Source organism: Xenopus laevis, chromosome 1S (genome assembly GCF_017654675.1).
Source record: "Xenopus laevis strain J_2021 chromosome 1S, Xenopus_laevis_v10.1, whole genome shotgun sequence".
NCBI classification, from domain to species: Eukaryota; Metazoa; Chordata; class Amphibia; order Anura; family Pipidae; genus Xenopus; species Xenopus laevis.
Window position 1 is genome coordinate 104,149,845 of NC_054372.1, and position 16,252 is coordinate 104,166,096.

A 16,252-nucleotide genomic window follows, 5' to 3' on the forward strand; every position below is an offset into this window, starting at 1 on the left:
GTTCCTTTAACGATTTATAAAGACAGCATTCATGGCACAAAGTTTAAGCATTTCTTTAGTTAGTGAAATCGTTTGCACTGGTAAAGTTAGATAGTGAGGCCCTCCTTGCCACTGGGCTAGGAGGGTTTCCTGTATTTGTTTTCCCTTTAAAGTTAAAGACTTATTAGGTTTACTAATAATAATGTGTGTGTTATTATTCCACATAGGTTTATTCCCAGATTTCTCTAGGTGGAGATCGAGCACTAACAAGTACCAAGTGCTCAGCACAAGGAGTGTGACACTGCCAAAAGGATCGATAAAGGGCCCAGAATGTTGATTTTTGTGCATGTGTATATGGGCTAAATAAAACACTTTTGCACTGCGTGTTACTAGATTTTCTCCACTGTAATTGGCATACTGCAGTAGATAAGCACCCAAAACTTTCAAAAAGTGTATTACAATTAAAGGGTTAAGTTCTCCACCATCTATTTATGTGTGTGTACTGACAGGACTGTAAACGACCTGCATGGAGCGACAAGCAGATTATTGTGCTGTCACTATGTACAGTGTGCACACAAGTGGAGCAGAGAGGACCAGTGAAATTTTTCCCTGTCAGCGAAAAACTCCAATGTGTGCCACTAGCTTAAGTGAACAGTCTTTTTTTCTATGCTATTGGAAGGAGATATGATATTAAAAGAAAAGGCTAGTAAAATAAAAGCTATTGAAAAATGTTTCCCCATCTGTAATAAAATTATTCTAATGAAAAATGTCCCCACCTTCAATAACTGAAAACAACTGATAATAGTATGCCTAATAAAACTACCCCCTTGTTGACTTCTAAAGGAAATATAGAATTACATGTCTGTTCTCAGAGAACATACTGTGGCTGGGGAACATATGGGCATACTGTGGGAAGAGAACATACTGTATAATGTAAACCATATATCCCAAATTTGCTGTTAGTCTCAGGTTAGTAAATGCAAGGTTTCTATGTGAATTTCAGGCTTCCAGAGTCAAGTCATTTCATCATTTCAGATGCTGAAGCCAGTTTGCATAAAAAATCTATGTGAAATGTGGATTATGCAAGATTTTCAAATTTCTAAGAGAATAAAAACTATGAAAACAGGACACGGCAATGACAAGGAATTCAAAACATTCTAATAATTACAGGTTTTTTAGGTAATCTAAAAGTAAGTGTGATATGAGATGATTGCTCAGATTTTTCCACTATTTACACATAATTAAAGATAAACTATATGAGCTTAACTTTTGCCTTGCCGATGTTCATGCATCATCTCTAAATTCAAACTGAGGAAAAGGCTCATGTTGTCTAAAAGCAAGGTTAATGGGTGACATATATTCTTAAACAATGTTAAAAATATGCAGAAATTTTAACCAATAATACGCTGTTCTAAAATCATTAACTAATTTTTACTACCTTTATCTAACATAATCAAGCAATTGGCTTTGCTTCTCATGTTTAGCAATCTAATAAGCAGCTAAGGAAAAGCAGGTGACGGATTAAATATAAAAGAGAAATTCAATTAACCTGTATGGTAATATGCCAACACTTTATCCTGTGAATTAATTCAGTATGTTAAAAGATCATCAGATTTATTTTGATGGACCAATTAAAACGCTTGGCAGGTGACCTATACAGTAGCAGCTTGACCTCAAACACTAATGCTTTTGGTGACGTCATTCCTTGACAACCTAATCTGGTATTTAGGGGCAAGGCAAGCTGTAAGACTTGATATGCAACAGCACAATTATTGTATTTTTTATTCTGAAGAGAACAATTTTCTATTGCAGAACAGATTATACTGTTTTACAGGTGATCATCAGGTCATACCCTTAACAACATGGAGACCATTTTTGGTCCGAACACATAGGTTAAGAATCCCTGAATTAGATCTTCCAACTGAAATCTTAGTGGGAACTCCAGTCCAACAAAAGGCCAAAGACTTATTCAAATCATTAAAAAAATACTTTGTATAAATTCCAGCAATGTGCCACAGTGACAGTAGCATAGGAATTCATCAGTACTGAGAACACAATGCTTAGAAAAATATAAAACAAACTGGCTGGCAGCAAATGGAGCATTCAGTGAAACATACTCACTTCAGTGACAGGGAGTAGTCATGCTTGCTTGTCTGGCTGTTTCTCACAAGATAGCTGCATTCTTTGCACATTCGGAGCAGGTTCTCTGCGTCTGTTCGGCTGATTCCCCCGTGATACCATCTAAAACCAAGGGCAGTGTTGTTATATTTAGAACATTATCATCTATAATTAGCTGAAAAAGTTATAGCTGGATTCCAAAGTTTAGCAATTAAAGCTGGCCATAGACGCAAAGATTTGATCTTTGTGTCCCGACATTTTTCGTGCCATGTTGATCCGTCGTTCAGACAATCGGACAGGTTAGAACATTTCTGTCGGCTACCGATAATATCTCTGCATGTATTGCTGATCTGACGATATCAGTGGGAGAGTCCACCAGCTTTTGTCGGACCTATCTTTCGTACTATTGCTGTAAGGAGCAGAACATCGTCTGTTCTTTTACTACTTTATTTGATCTGAATGGTTAGTGGCAGGTCGGGAGATGGCAATAAACGATTGTTCGTCCAATGTGAAGGTAATTTTGCACGTCTATGGCCACCTTTACTTAAGATGTACAACTAAAGACTGTATAAGATTTAAAGAAATCATATGTACTAAAAAATGACCAGTTAAAAAGTATGCACATCATAGCGCTCATTTATGGGGAAGCAAGGTGTAACGCTGGGGGAATAAAGCAAGATACAGAGTGAAATGTTTTTGACATTGACATTTGAATTAACCATGGATTTTGTTTCGTAAATAGAAGTGGTGGTAGTGGTCTCACATTTGTTTTTCCAGTACAATGTTAGGATCTACTCGCTCTCCCAAGATTCCACAGAGGTCTGGGCTTCCGTGTTTTATAGGTTTGAATCCTCCGCCAGGGGCCCTCAGCTGTCGCCGCCTTTCATTTGAGGGTGATAACGATTGCCTTTTTTCACCGCCATTGAATTGGGCTGCAAAAAAAAAAAAAAAAAAGAACTGAAAAAAAATAATGCTCGCCCATCTGTAAAACATTTAAAAAAATTAATTTTCAGCTCTCATTTATCTTATATGTCAACAGATAACAAGAACCCCAGAATTTGTGCTTCAAATTAGCTTGCCCTAGACATAAGTTTCTGTATGCGCAGTGAACTACAACTCCCAGTTTTCCATGAAAGCTCTTTAACACCGAATTCTGGGAATTGTAGTTTATACCAACTATAGGGCTGCCTTATGTTGAAAGTTATAAACAAAATTCTTGACATGCCAGTGAAATGCATGTTAATGGATGTTAAAAGAAAAACAAGTGGAAAGCTATTACACACAAAGCAAATACTGTATACAGATGATTTTTAAAATAGTTTGCGGCCCCTAACACTTAAAGGAAAGTACATGCTCCATTGTGCCCCAAGCAATGCTTGTTTAAGTTTGTTCAGGGCCTCTACAGACACTCATCTTGGGATATATATATATATAGAGCTTCGTTTGACCTGCTCTGTAAAAAATAAATAAAAAGAAACATATCCACCTGCAGTTTAGAATGCCTACCTTATTGCTCTAATGCATTTTAAAACAAACCTTTTGTAAGGGAAAAAATATAATATACCAGCTGGACTTGGAGAGGGAAGCGAGTACTATTCCATTTAAGTTATCAGTTGTTTTGCCAAAATAAAAAAATATCTGTGATATTCTATTGCAGCCTATGGAAATAGTGGCCAGCAAAACTGGTGCAAATGAAAATACTACTGTGTACTAGTACAAACACATTTCACATTATTATTTTTGGCTGCTTCACCTAAATGGATTATCCCTGCATAAAGTTGAGCACACAGAAACCCTGACATATAACTATTAGGTGTCATATTTAAACTGCCACTATACATTCATGTGTTATTCTCCCCAGGAATGGAAATAGCAGCTAAATATGTATGTATATTCCTTGTTTTTATTGCCCCTCTCTCAAATTATAGGTGCAGTTTTCTTAGTCTTAACCTTACCGAAAGCTCACCACACCCTGGAAAATAACTACTAAATTTGCATCTGGGAAGTAACCCATAGGAACCAATCAGTGAGTAACTTTTTTCAGCCTGCTGCAGATAGAGCAATGTAAGCAAAAATCTGATTGGTTGCCTTGGGCTGATGTCCGGGTGAAAATCTGCCTGGAGTTAAGAAATGATTCCAAGTACTGGAAATAGATTTAAAGATAGTCAAAACCTAATTCTATTAGGTATTCTCTTGCAAGAATTAAAGGGGTAGATTACCGTAGAGTTAGCTTTTACTATATCATAGAATGGCTAATTCTAAGCAACTTTTAATTGGCCTTCATTATTTCTTTTATATAGTATAGATTTGCCTTCTTCCAGACTCTTTCCAGCTTTAAAATGGGGGTCACTAATCCCATCTAAAAACAAATGCTCTGTAAGGCAACAAAGGTATTGTTATTGCTACTTTTTATTTCTCATTTTTCTATTTAGACCCTCTACTATTCATATTCCAGTCTCTCTAAATCAATACACGGTTGCTATGACAATTTGGGCCCTAGCAACCAGACAGCTGAAACTACAAACTGGAGAGCTGCTGAATAAAAAGCTAAATTATGCAAAAAACCCAAATAATGAAAAATGAAAACCAATTGCAAATTGTCTCAGAATACTATTCTCTACATCATACTAAAAGTTATTTTAAAGGTGAATAACCTCTTTAAGGCAACTATATGCATGATAGCAAATTAATGAATTGTGTGCATAAACGTTATCAGTATATAAATACTGACAAGAACAATAATAAACCAGTTGCAATGTAAATTACAGTAAAGTACATACCCACACAGATGGAGTTACAGATGCACATCTGGTAAACATTTTGTCCCTTCCCACCTTTAGAAGAATAGCCAATTTTGCATACTTTCACGGCAGGCAGCAGGTTAAACTGACATTACTTAATATCTTGGTTTAATTGCCCAAACATAAGCATGGGTGGTCCTACAGTTAAATGAACTTTCCATAAAAGAACTGAACGGAAAGCGAACAAATTATAAACCAGAGACTTGCGCAACTGGCCATTTCCAGATCCAAATGAAAAATAAGTGAGCAATAATCAAAGGAAATAACCTGGTCTTAAAATTTTCAATATGCATCTTGTTTTAAAAGGTGTTTATTGGATGTGTATTCCCTATTGCATTAATAGTTTTACTCTAGGCGTCAGATGGCCATTTGGAAGTATGGTAAGACCTAACCTATTCAGAGTTTAGACATGTCAAGGAAGTATAATAAGTCACACACACAATCTTACAAACCACACACAGACAGGCAAAATATATACTTGCTCTGCCCCACACATTCACATAAAAAACACCCCCTTCTTTCACACCAAACACATATTATTAAAAACCTTGTGAACTTTGCTAAACAACACCCACTTGCCCACAAATCAGGACTCAATAGAAACTTACAACTCTGTATAAAATGCTGGAAAGCATATCCATAGCTGAATTGCCTTTCCCTATCACCCCACCCATGGGTAGATGTCACTTGATTGCCAAACTAAAGCTTCAACTTCAAGTCATGTGAGCACAATCAGACAGGTCTCTCCACAAAAAAGAAGCAGAAATCTGGACTTTTCTTTTACTACATTTGAATCACAGCCACAATGTTATCAAGCAACTATACAAACAGAGCATAATAACAACATATGGAAATGTTTTATTTTGATTTCGCTATAAGAGAGAGTTCCAAGTTATTGTTCTCTTTTTGATTAAAGTGCATTTTAAAATCAGTTTATGAAGCTTTGCAGATAAGAAGTTAATAAAATCAGAATAGGAAGTGGATTTCAATAAAACAGGTCTGGGCTGTTAATCATTTATTTTTACAATTTATACATTGCACAGTCAAATTGTACAGTTTATGGAGTTATACTCTAATTATGGCACAGGAGCTAAAGGTCAACTGAAGAGCCACATCAAAAAGAGTTTGCTGCGAAGGCATGGTCCGTTAATGGCCTTGCTCACTATACTCCTTTATAGAGAAAGTCTTTTAATTCATTCACTTAAGTATAAAAAAAGTTTATTTCCAACAAAATCTGGCCATACATGCTCAAATTTGGTTAAGCACTTTTTTGGATTTTGGCCCCAGTGCCCAATTAGGCATGTTTCGGGGCCAAGCATGACTGATAACTCTAGAATCGTTGTGGATTGTAGGCTGAAAGGTAAACGGCAGTCACATTTCTACAGCTCCTCTCTACTTCCTGCTGTTCTGATTGTTTGGGAAGGACTGAATGAACAGGACAATGCAAAGTTAACCATGCATGTGTAAGCCATCAGGCCTTTGCTTTCATTTCCTAACTTACTAGTAACCTGTTAAAAGAAAATTGATACTTTTTTTCTACTGGCAACTGTACAAGTACAATTTAGAATTTACGTTTGTAAATCACATAAGAGATTTGTTCACTAAAGACCATTTTATATGGGTCACTTAAATTCATGAATACCTCTAATATGGTAGCAATTGAAAGTGACCAGTTAAAACACAAAATAATCAAGCTATTTTATAAGGCAGTCCAGAACTAGTATTAAAAAGGTTGACATCTAAATGAACTGACATAAATTAATGTACATTAGTCAATTGTATTTACTGGCACTATAAAAAGGGTGCAGTAGTTACTAATCGCTGGAGGGGGGGGGGAATGCTTGCAATGGCTCTGTCCATTTGCCATTAACATAAACATGACTTTCCTGTTAATAAAGAAACTACAGATAACTACATATTCAGTTTCATGCATAAATGGTATCTCATGTTTTTTAGAACCCCACAAATTAATGCCTCGTAACAAGTCTCACTTTAAGGGCAGAGACACACTCAGAATCAGGGAGTCGGCCATTGACAATCCCCGAACTGCCTCCCGACAGCTAGAGTGTAAATCGCTGGCGCGATGACAAGCAGTGTGCTTTGTTTTCCAAAATTACCCGAAGTTGCCTCATGAGGAAACTTCGGGCAACTTCGGAAAATGAAGCATTCAGAGTCCCAGTGCCGGGCTGAGTTGGCAGGGCGCCCTAGGCAACCCAGCCTCTTCTGCCTACTCCTAGTTCCGGCCCTGCAGAGTGCCTCTTCTTCGGAACGACTAATCTCCCCAAACTGCCTCCCGCCGGATAGATTATAAATTGCCGGCGTGAGGCAGTTCGGGGAGATTAGTCGTCCTGAAGAAGAGGTGATTTATTGCCGGTCGACTAAATCTCCCTTAATCTGAGCGTGTGTTTCTGCCCTAAATCTATGCAAAGCCAAGACACCTTGGGTCATTTATCAACACTGGGCAAATTTGCCCATGGGCAGTAACCCATGGCAACCAATCAAATTGCTGCATTCATTGTTCTACTGGCAGCTGTCTTCAAAAAGCTAATCACTGATTGGTTGCTATAGGTAACTGCCCATGGGCAAATTTGCCCAGTGTAGATAAATGAGCCCCCTTGTGTTTAACAAAAAGTGTGAGACCTACTGATTAAAGTAAGCAAAGCACAACTTTCCTTCTCAAATTACATTTCAGCCTAGAAGCCTCTAGCTTCATGGCTGCAACATGGATCCATCTTCATCCTATATAATGTTTCCTTCAATGACTTTACAGTGCAGAACAAATAACCAGAGATTCAGTGTACATTTTCAATCAGTTGGAAATAGCTCATAATTACCAATCATTCAACACTGTGAACTAGTCAAGCAACACATAAAAAAAACATGCAAAAAAAATTGTAATCTGGAAATAATGATTCTATAGAAATGAAAAAATGTTCTTAAATTAGCTTTGTGACTCAAAACGACAAAGCGCTATTTTAAAAAAGGTTTTATGAGAAGCAAAGGCAATTAGAAAATAACGGATTCTGGCTTTTCCTATAACTTGTCCTGGGGTGCTTAACTTAAAGGGGAACTGTAACAAAAATTAAAATCCGTCCAGAGTGAGATTTTGATTGGCGGTTAGGTCAAATACATGGGTGTGTTTTCCCTTTACGTAGACAATGTCAACAGTCTTTCCAAATAAAGAACTCAAAGCAGCATGCAGAGTTTTTGGATTATTACAGAGTTACTTGATTATTTCAGAAATGTCACAGAATTTTAAATTGACCTTATTTGGAGGGTTTCTTATTTCCATGAAGTTAAGCTCAATGCTATAGATTAATTTTAATGTTCAACAGCAGCCAATGTTTTTGCATCAACATGGGACAGTCTTCAGTAGAAATGATGTAGTAAATGGTTGGATAGCTTGAAATATATCTGTAAATAAATTGTAAGGCAGCTAAATCTTGACCTGCACTGTGCAATATGCATGCTTATGGCAACTAGAAGGTTTTATAGTTTAATGTAGCATCTAGGAGGCAGATGCAGACTAGGTGGCATATTCAGAACGTCATGAGCAATGTCTTTTTATCTTAATCCAAATAACATGCTAACTTCTGCTACAGTCTAAACATGATCATTTCTAGAAATCCTGTATGTTATATACTGAAAATTAACATACTGGCTTGGGGGCTAAAGAAATGAGCAATATAAAGCTTGGAGGGGTTTAAGCCAAACATTTATATGTAGTAAAAGGCTTTAGAAAAAAAAAAGTTCTTACGTTCTCTCTCCCATTATCCTACATATCTCCATTTTCTAATAACCATAAACTATTGTTTGTTGGCTACCTTTGTTACACATAAAAATATTCTAAACAGCGTATGTCACAGCAGTGGGTAAGTCAGTGCCAGCAACACCTCTTGGAAACTCATGTACATATTTTTCCCTGGGTCAGACACCCACGAGATGAGATTAATAACTCACTTAGGTGACATTGAATTCACTCTGCAAAGGCCAAAGGGAATGAGGATGGGTGAAAATCACACCAAAGTGCAGTGTTCTATTAATGTGCCCTCTACACACGTGCCACAAAAAAAACTTATTATTGCAGTCATGTACTGATTTAATTATATCTGTTTCTAGCTGCATAGAAAGGTTATTAAAAGCCAATTACCTCCTTTAAATGCAGTGATGCAAAGAAAGGCTATTCCTGGGGCCTCTTGTGCTTCTTAATGCCAAAAACTAACTGTGTTTTAATTCTTCATGACAACTTCCCCTTGTGTGGGAGGGGAGGAGGATTTAGAGGAAGGCAAAGGACAGAGCAATTTTCAACTCTACTTGGAAGGAAAAGATAACATTGTATGCTAATTTGTATTTGCAAATGTCAGAGAAAACACTTGGTTTTTATTATTATATTTACTGTTTTACTTTAATCGTCATGTCATTATTTTCAATGTCCTGTCCAGATATCCTAAGTTGGAAATCCGGACAGGAAGGTTTCACCCGGACAGCCCTTCCAAATACTGAACTTAGGGTTGCCAGTGGCCACCTGTCCGGTTTTGATCTGGACAGCCCAGTATTTTGAGGGGCTGCCCCGGTCTATACTTCCTGCCTGGTTTTCCAAATAAGGAAAACCGGGCGGGATTTCCTTGATTGACATGGCGATCGGCCAATCGCTGATCGGTGTGTCATAGCCCCGCCCACTGATGTCACGGGTCCACCCACTGACATCACAGACACACCCACTGACATCACTGACCCGCCCCGTCTCTGCCAGACATAAAGGTGGCAACCCTAACTGAACTGCCCAGGTGAAATCCTGACAGGTGGCAACCCTAGAAGGTGCGCATGGTTATCTTCCTCCTTGCTTCCCTAATTTAAATATGCAAATTAGGGTTCTGATTTGGTTCGGCATTCAGCTAAATCTTTCACAAAGGATTCGGAAGAATCCAACAATAATGGATTTGGTGCATCCCTAGTTTTTATTCACATTTTTCACCACTGAGTTTTCAAGATATGAGTTTGGGAGGATATTTAGCTTTTAACAAATCTGCCTTCTGAGTATGTGAGGTATCAGGGGCAGTTCCAGGTACTTCACTGCTGGCTGGAATATGCTGGTGGAAAAAATGTGCCCTGTGCCAATGCACATCAACAAATTTGATCAGTCTAAAAGTCCCTATTTCAGAAAGCTGTATTGATCCAGAATAAGGCAGACTACACCCCAGTGATACAGTTAGCAATTAAGGTTCTACAGGGAAAAAATCTATCCTAACTCCACTAATGACAATCCAATTTTTCTTGAATCAATGTTCCCTCATATAAATAACAAAGTCCTAAATGCAAGCCCCACGCAGTATGCCACATTTGAAAAATAACAATGCATCATTATCCTCTAGAATTCCAGCATCCTTGTAGATGCTGTAATATTTTTCCTCATCTCGGCTTTAATTTGGGTGCAAAATTAACATTATTTTATAAATCACAATCAAAAACCATGTGTATAAAGCTACGTGTTCTTTTAATGTGTTTGGTTTCATGTGTTTGTGCTGAAATTAACCACAAAACCACATTGTTTAGATACAACAGTAATGCTACAGTCTATCATGGTGCAAATACTTTGTGTATGTTTTCTCATTGTGCCTGCTTTGCACCACAAGGCAGTAAAATCTGTCCACTATATGCAACAGATTTTGAGTGCATATACAAAAAATTAGCCTGATTTATCAGAAAGCTTTAAATATATTCCAATCTAATTTAACAATTCATGACAATTCCACAGTTAATCATTTCTAGTTTTATAAATGCCTACTAATAGGCATAGACCTAGTAATGAGCCAGACTAGAAAGAAATGTAATCCTTCAGTGCACTAATTAAATATAGAATGTCTTTAGAATGAAATAAGCACGTCATTATAAAAAGTCCAAACAAAACTGAATATTAAAAAGTGAGTTCCTAATGTGAGTTCCATACACCAAAACATCTTATTTACGATTAATTAATATCCTTCATGGCAGAATATGTTGGTGTAGTATAGATTGCCAGCAGCTCCTGAGTTATCTGTGGAACATGCCCCGGAGTCAGCATGGCCACTGTTGGTATTATGAGGACTTTTTGCAGACCCCCCCCCCCCACGTGTTCATCACCATTAGGAAGATAGACTGTAAATGAACAATTTAGCCCAAAGCTATGTATTGTTACACAGCCATATAAAGGCCTTTAGATGTAATGGTTTCCTGCAGCATCAGGCAACTAAATGGCAACTGCTCAGGAGAGTGTGGTAAGAATCGTATGGAATTTTAACATACACTACAGATATGCATAAACCCCTTACTAAAATGACAGCATTTTGTGCTAATAAAACCCAATTTAAACTAATATATATTGTTTGTGGCTCCAAAAAAACAAACAAAAAAACATGGCACACATATGGATTTCTTTCAGTTACAACAATATAAGGTTTATTAAGTAGTATGCTGGTGTGATCATTTTCAGCAGCCATTAGATCCTACTGCATTTGTAGCCATTCATGCCTTGCAAATGGTCCCAATCACCAGAAAAAAAATTATCTTGGCTCTAGGCCAAATGAACCAAAATATTCAGTCAGGCAGACTCATAACCACCTATTCATACAACAGTATGCAAGAGGCCATTATAAACATGTATATGTTGTCAATGGACATGTTAGACAATAGTACTGTTTTTTTTTCCCTTAAAATATATATGCACATTTATTTGATAAACAAAACACTAGACTAGTGCATTTTACTCTGAAAACAGCCCTCAGGACAGCCTCTCTTTAAAGGCCATTACAGTCCTATTTTTGATCAGTTGGAATAATTTTTAGCACGGGAAATGTATTCCCATTTAAAATTCCTCAGATATATTAAAGGATAGAATATCAATGTAAAAATGTGAACACAATCTCAATTCATGGTGATAGGCTTTCATTTATGCTGCCTGTTGTGAAATAAACTTGCCAAATACAGGTGTATAATCTACAGTGCCGGAACTAAGATATTTTTTCGAGGACAATATCGATTATACATTGTATAGCACTAAAAGGGTTACATTCTTCATTATATGGCATAAGGGTGTTCAAATGCAAGGACCTTTTACAATAAAATTCCTATGATGTCTAATCAGTTCCAGTCCGACACTGTATACATAGGGGCAAATTCACTAACCTGCGGAATTGGGCTAGCGCAGGCTTTGCCACACTTCGCCGCACTTCGCCAGGGCGCCACTAATTCACTAAAATCTGAAGTTGCGCTCAGGGATGCGAACAGTAGCGAAGTTGCGCTAGCATTAATTCGTCAAGGAAAGCGAAGTTACACTAGCGATGCCTAATTTGCATACGGCGCCAAGTTAAAGTACAATGGACGTATATGTAGCAGCAAATACATTACACTACACAAGCCTGGGAAAGCTTCATAAAATAAAATAGAGCTGTTATTTTGCCCTATACATGTGCCCACTGTATAGTTTAGCCATATGTTAGGAAATGTAGGGGGGAAGGAGGGTATCCCCAAAAAAATTTACAATCTTTTTCAGCCTATCACCCTTAAAAAAGGAAAAGACGCCAGCATTTTTTGGGACGTAGAAAAAATTTCAACTTTTTTTTGAAGCAATCCCTATCTACTCTATTGCACTTCGCCTGGTCTGAGGTGTCTGGTGCAAGAGGTAACGTTCAGTAAAATGCGCAAGTTTGTGAATTAGCGTAGTTACGTCCCATCGCCATAGCGCAACTTCGCCTGGCGTAAGGGTGTGAAGTAGCGCTAGAGTAGTTCCACTTCGCTAGCGAATTTACGCCAGCACCCATTAGTAAATCAGCAAAGTACAGAAATGACGTCACGCAGGCGAATTTGCGCTAGCGTTAGGCACTTCGCACTTTAGTGAATTTGCCCCATAGAGTGCATATATCACACAATGATACAAATAGAATCTTTAATGAATCCTTGGCACATTGCAGCTTAATTTCCATTTTCCTTACTTCAGGTATACAAAAAAGGGCACATGCACTGACTAGTGTTGAACCACAGCAGTGCATGTTACCAAAACCAATCAATATGCAATATGTGGACAGTTTAGAAGAAACTTAACAAAATAAAACTACATTTAACTAAAAAAATAATAAATTAATTTACTTAACTGCAAAAAAAAGGAAATGCATAAAAAATAATCCCAACAGGAGCTGCTCCAACAAAATGACAATGCTTTTTAATGTAATGTGGTCTGTTAACACACATAATTGACCCCCTAGTTCGCCACCTAAAACATACCGAGGCCAATGTTAGCCTATGGGGAAGGTCCCCATAGGCTTCCTAACAATTTTCTGATCGAAGGAAAATCCTTCGATGGATGGTTTAAAATCCTTTGTTCGATTCGAAGGAGTTAATCGTTTAATCGAACGATTATTCCTTCGATCGTAGGAATAGCGCTATATCCTTCGTCTTCGATATTCGAAGTCGAAGGATTTACATTCGGCAGTCAAATATTGAGGGTTAATTAACCCTCGATTTTCGACCCTATGTTAATATGCCCCATAAAATTCACTTAAGGCCTTGTTTACAATTCGTAGGTGCAACACTGGGCAGCCAAAGAAATCTCATTCATGAAGGTTCAAGCTCCAATGTGCTGCTTTTACCTGCTTTGATGACTATGGTCCTGGGCAAAAGGTGTGTATTGGACCCACAGATGTTATCAAGATATGCCAGTTGAATTGCATGCATGTGGCTTCCTGGTCCTTCATACACAGAAACGCCCACACTGATGTTGAGACACCTTGTGGCTAATTTAACAGGGTATCAATACCTGTCTTAGCCATATATATAGTGCATCTTTAGAACTCATCAAGTAAAATATAGACTTAATTATAAAACGTCAGCACTGGTACCATTCAGGTGACTTTCTTCTTGAAAATGATCTAGCTAGTGCACATTGTCAGGCTAAAAAGAGGCAGTGCTGTTTCTCCAGTCATTTTACTTTTAAATGGGTGGCTCATCTTCATACTTGTGAATTCAATGTAGCAAACAAAGTAATTTCAAGTTGATTTTCATGGTATGTCTGTTAAAAATGATCAATAGATTGCAGGCTAATTGTAAGCTCTAGGAACACGCTGCTCTGAAAGGAGGAACCCTTCCAACACTTGTATGCTGGTGTGGAAAACATACCAATGCTTACATTGAAATGCACATTGTGAAGATGAATAACCCCTCTAATTATATAAAAGACCGTGGGGGCATTTTTGAGTGCTGCAACACACACCAGGCTAAACACCTAGTATTGGCCTGAAGGTTTGTCCAACTGTTTAGGAGATTTTACACTCCTTTAAATAAGAAAAAGGCCTAAACAAACACAGCTTGCAGGATTTCAAAAGTGCATGTACTACAGTTGTGTCTTCACACAGTGAGGGGTGTGTGTGTAAATGAAACAAATCTCAGCCAAACCCTAAGGACACTAGGTAACTCAACGGTTACTGTGAGTTGGGCTTCATTAATCACTGGTTTAGGTCACACAATGGGTTGGGGTTAGGTCATCTCAGAGTCAGAACACAGGTATGAAGGGAGTGAGTAAAGAGCTACATAAGGAGAGTGCTTCCACTTGTCTTCTTTACATTGGTTGCTAATACTTTTGTGCTTGCTTTTTTTCTTGCTAATTGAAAAAATCTTTGCAGCACTACAAACATTAGTGGGCCTCTATATCTTACCTTTTGAAACCTGCTTAACCTGTTTAGGGAATTTAAATCTGGACAGGCTAGACAGTTCAGCAGCCAGGAAAATATACATTTTGTTTTTTTTTTTAAAATCCAGGACTACACTAATTAGCTTTTCAGTACTCCAGTGTTACATATTTCAAATTTATATTTCTTTCCTTCACAAAATATAAAAAAAACACACAAAGAAGACAATGAATGTTTGTTCTTCTGCTACAAAATCTGTCCACAAATGTTAATAGCACACAATGCTAATTCCAGTGTCCCAGGTAAGGTAGCAGTCTCTTACAAAAGTAAAAGAATAACAGCTACACATGGGCAGGATACATGTGCTCTGCCTTACTGTCAAATACAGTCCAACCATGGATACAGTGGAATGGAATGAAATGGTATACACAGTTCAGATACCTGCCAAGGCTGGCAATGCTTTGTTCCATTCCCAAGGCTGGTCATACTCATCAGCAGGTCGGTCATCGTCTTGGGGTAACTTGCTCTCTCGCATCTTAAGTTCAACTATGCTTTCTGAATCTGACTCCACCTCATTACTCTCAGGCTCGTATGGGGTGTCATACAACTGGATGTTTTTCTGAAGTGACTTCTGACTTTCATTCTTCTGAATATCTGCATCCAGGGGAAATAATAAAGAAAGCAGTGTTATGAATATTAGAGGCATACAATACCAATGAAATTATACAGAAATTATACAAATTATATTCTATTATTTTTACATACATTTCACAGAACCAGTTTTTTTGGGAAGCTGACTATTTTAGAGGGTTATCTATGAAAACATGGTCTATTATTTATTATTACATTTAAAAAAAATACATGTTTTTAAAGTTAACTGTAAAATATAAAAAGTTCTTTAATCTCCAGATGGCACCACCACAAACAAATACCCTCCTTCTCTGCCAAAACATCCTCTGTGTTTTCTTGGATATCTGAATCCGAGACAGATATTCAGTGTCGGACTGGCCCACCGGGATACCAGGAAAACCCCCGGTGGGCCAATGTGTCAGTGGGCCCTCCTGCTTCTAATCTTTTGACCTATTTCATGGTCATTCTCTATTTTTTTATGGGAATAAAGAGGCTTAATAATGGAAGAATAGAGAATAGTATGTATAAAAAAAGAGACTAGGACTAGGAGAATAAAGAGGTTGAATGAGGAGAGGAGGTATAATAGTTTGGAAAGTGGGCCCTCAACCTAAGGTTTTCTGGTGGGCCCCTGGTATCCCAGTCCAACACTGCAGATATTGAAAAGTAACAAACTGACTACTGCACACAACCAATTTCACCAGGCAGGATAATCAATGTATCACTTTGGATTTGCTGTTCCACATACAGTCTCACAAACCAGCTATACTGTACTGAAGGCAAATATAAAGTTTTCAGTACCATATTCTGTGTTATACCTCAGAAAGCAATACATACATATAAACATACTACAAAGCTGGCTCCAGGGCAGCAGAAAAAGAGTGAAGAGTAAAGGGTACAGTGCAGCTTTAGAGATCAGAGATGTCTGTCATGATCTCTCCAAACAAAGGGATATCCGGAGAGGGAAAGTTTTGTTGAACTTCTAAGCATTATTGTTACAACATAAGGAGAAAACCAAACAGGGTGACACTTTTCTTATGGCATACCAGACACAGGAAAATGCTGTGATCA

At 37.7% G+C, this 16,252-nt stretch overlaps 1 protein-coding gene across 2 annotated transcripts in view; it reads right to left on the minus strand.

The window, feature by feature from the left end:
* Positions 1–16,252, minus strand: part of shb.S (Src homology 2 domain containing adaptor protein B S homeolog) — a 115,443-nt gene that overhangs the window by 30,579 nt on the left and 68,612 nt on the right. For both annotated transcript variants that reach the window (XR_005964999.1, XM_018239868.2), the window contains exons 3-5: positions 14,996–15,208; positions 2,861–3,029; positions 2,101–2,220 (exon numbers count right to left, since the gene is read on the minus strand). Coding sequence is in view for 1 of the 2 variants with exons in the window: in XM_018239868.2 (XP_018095357.1) it covers positions 2,101–2,220; positions 2,861–3,029; positions 14,996–15,208 (502 nt within the window). In the remaining variant the exon portion in view is untranslated. The remainder of the gene's footprint in view (positions 1–2,100; positions 2,221–2,860; positions 3,030–14,995; positions 15,209–16,252) is intronic.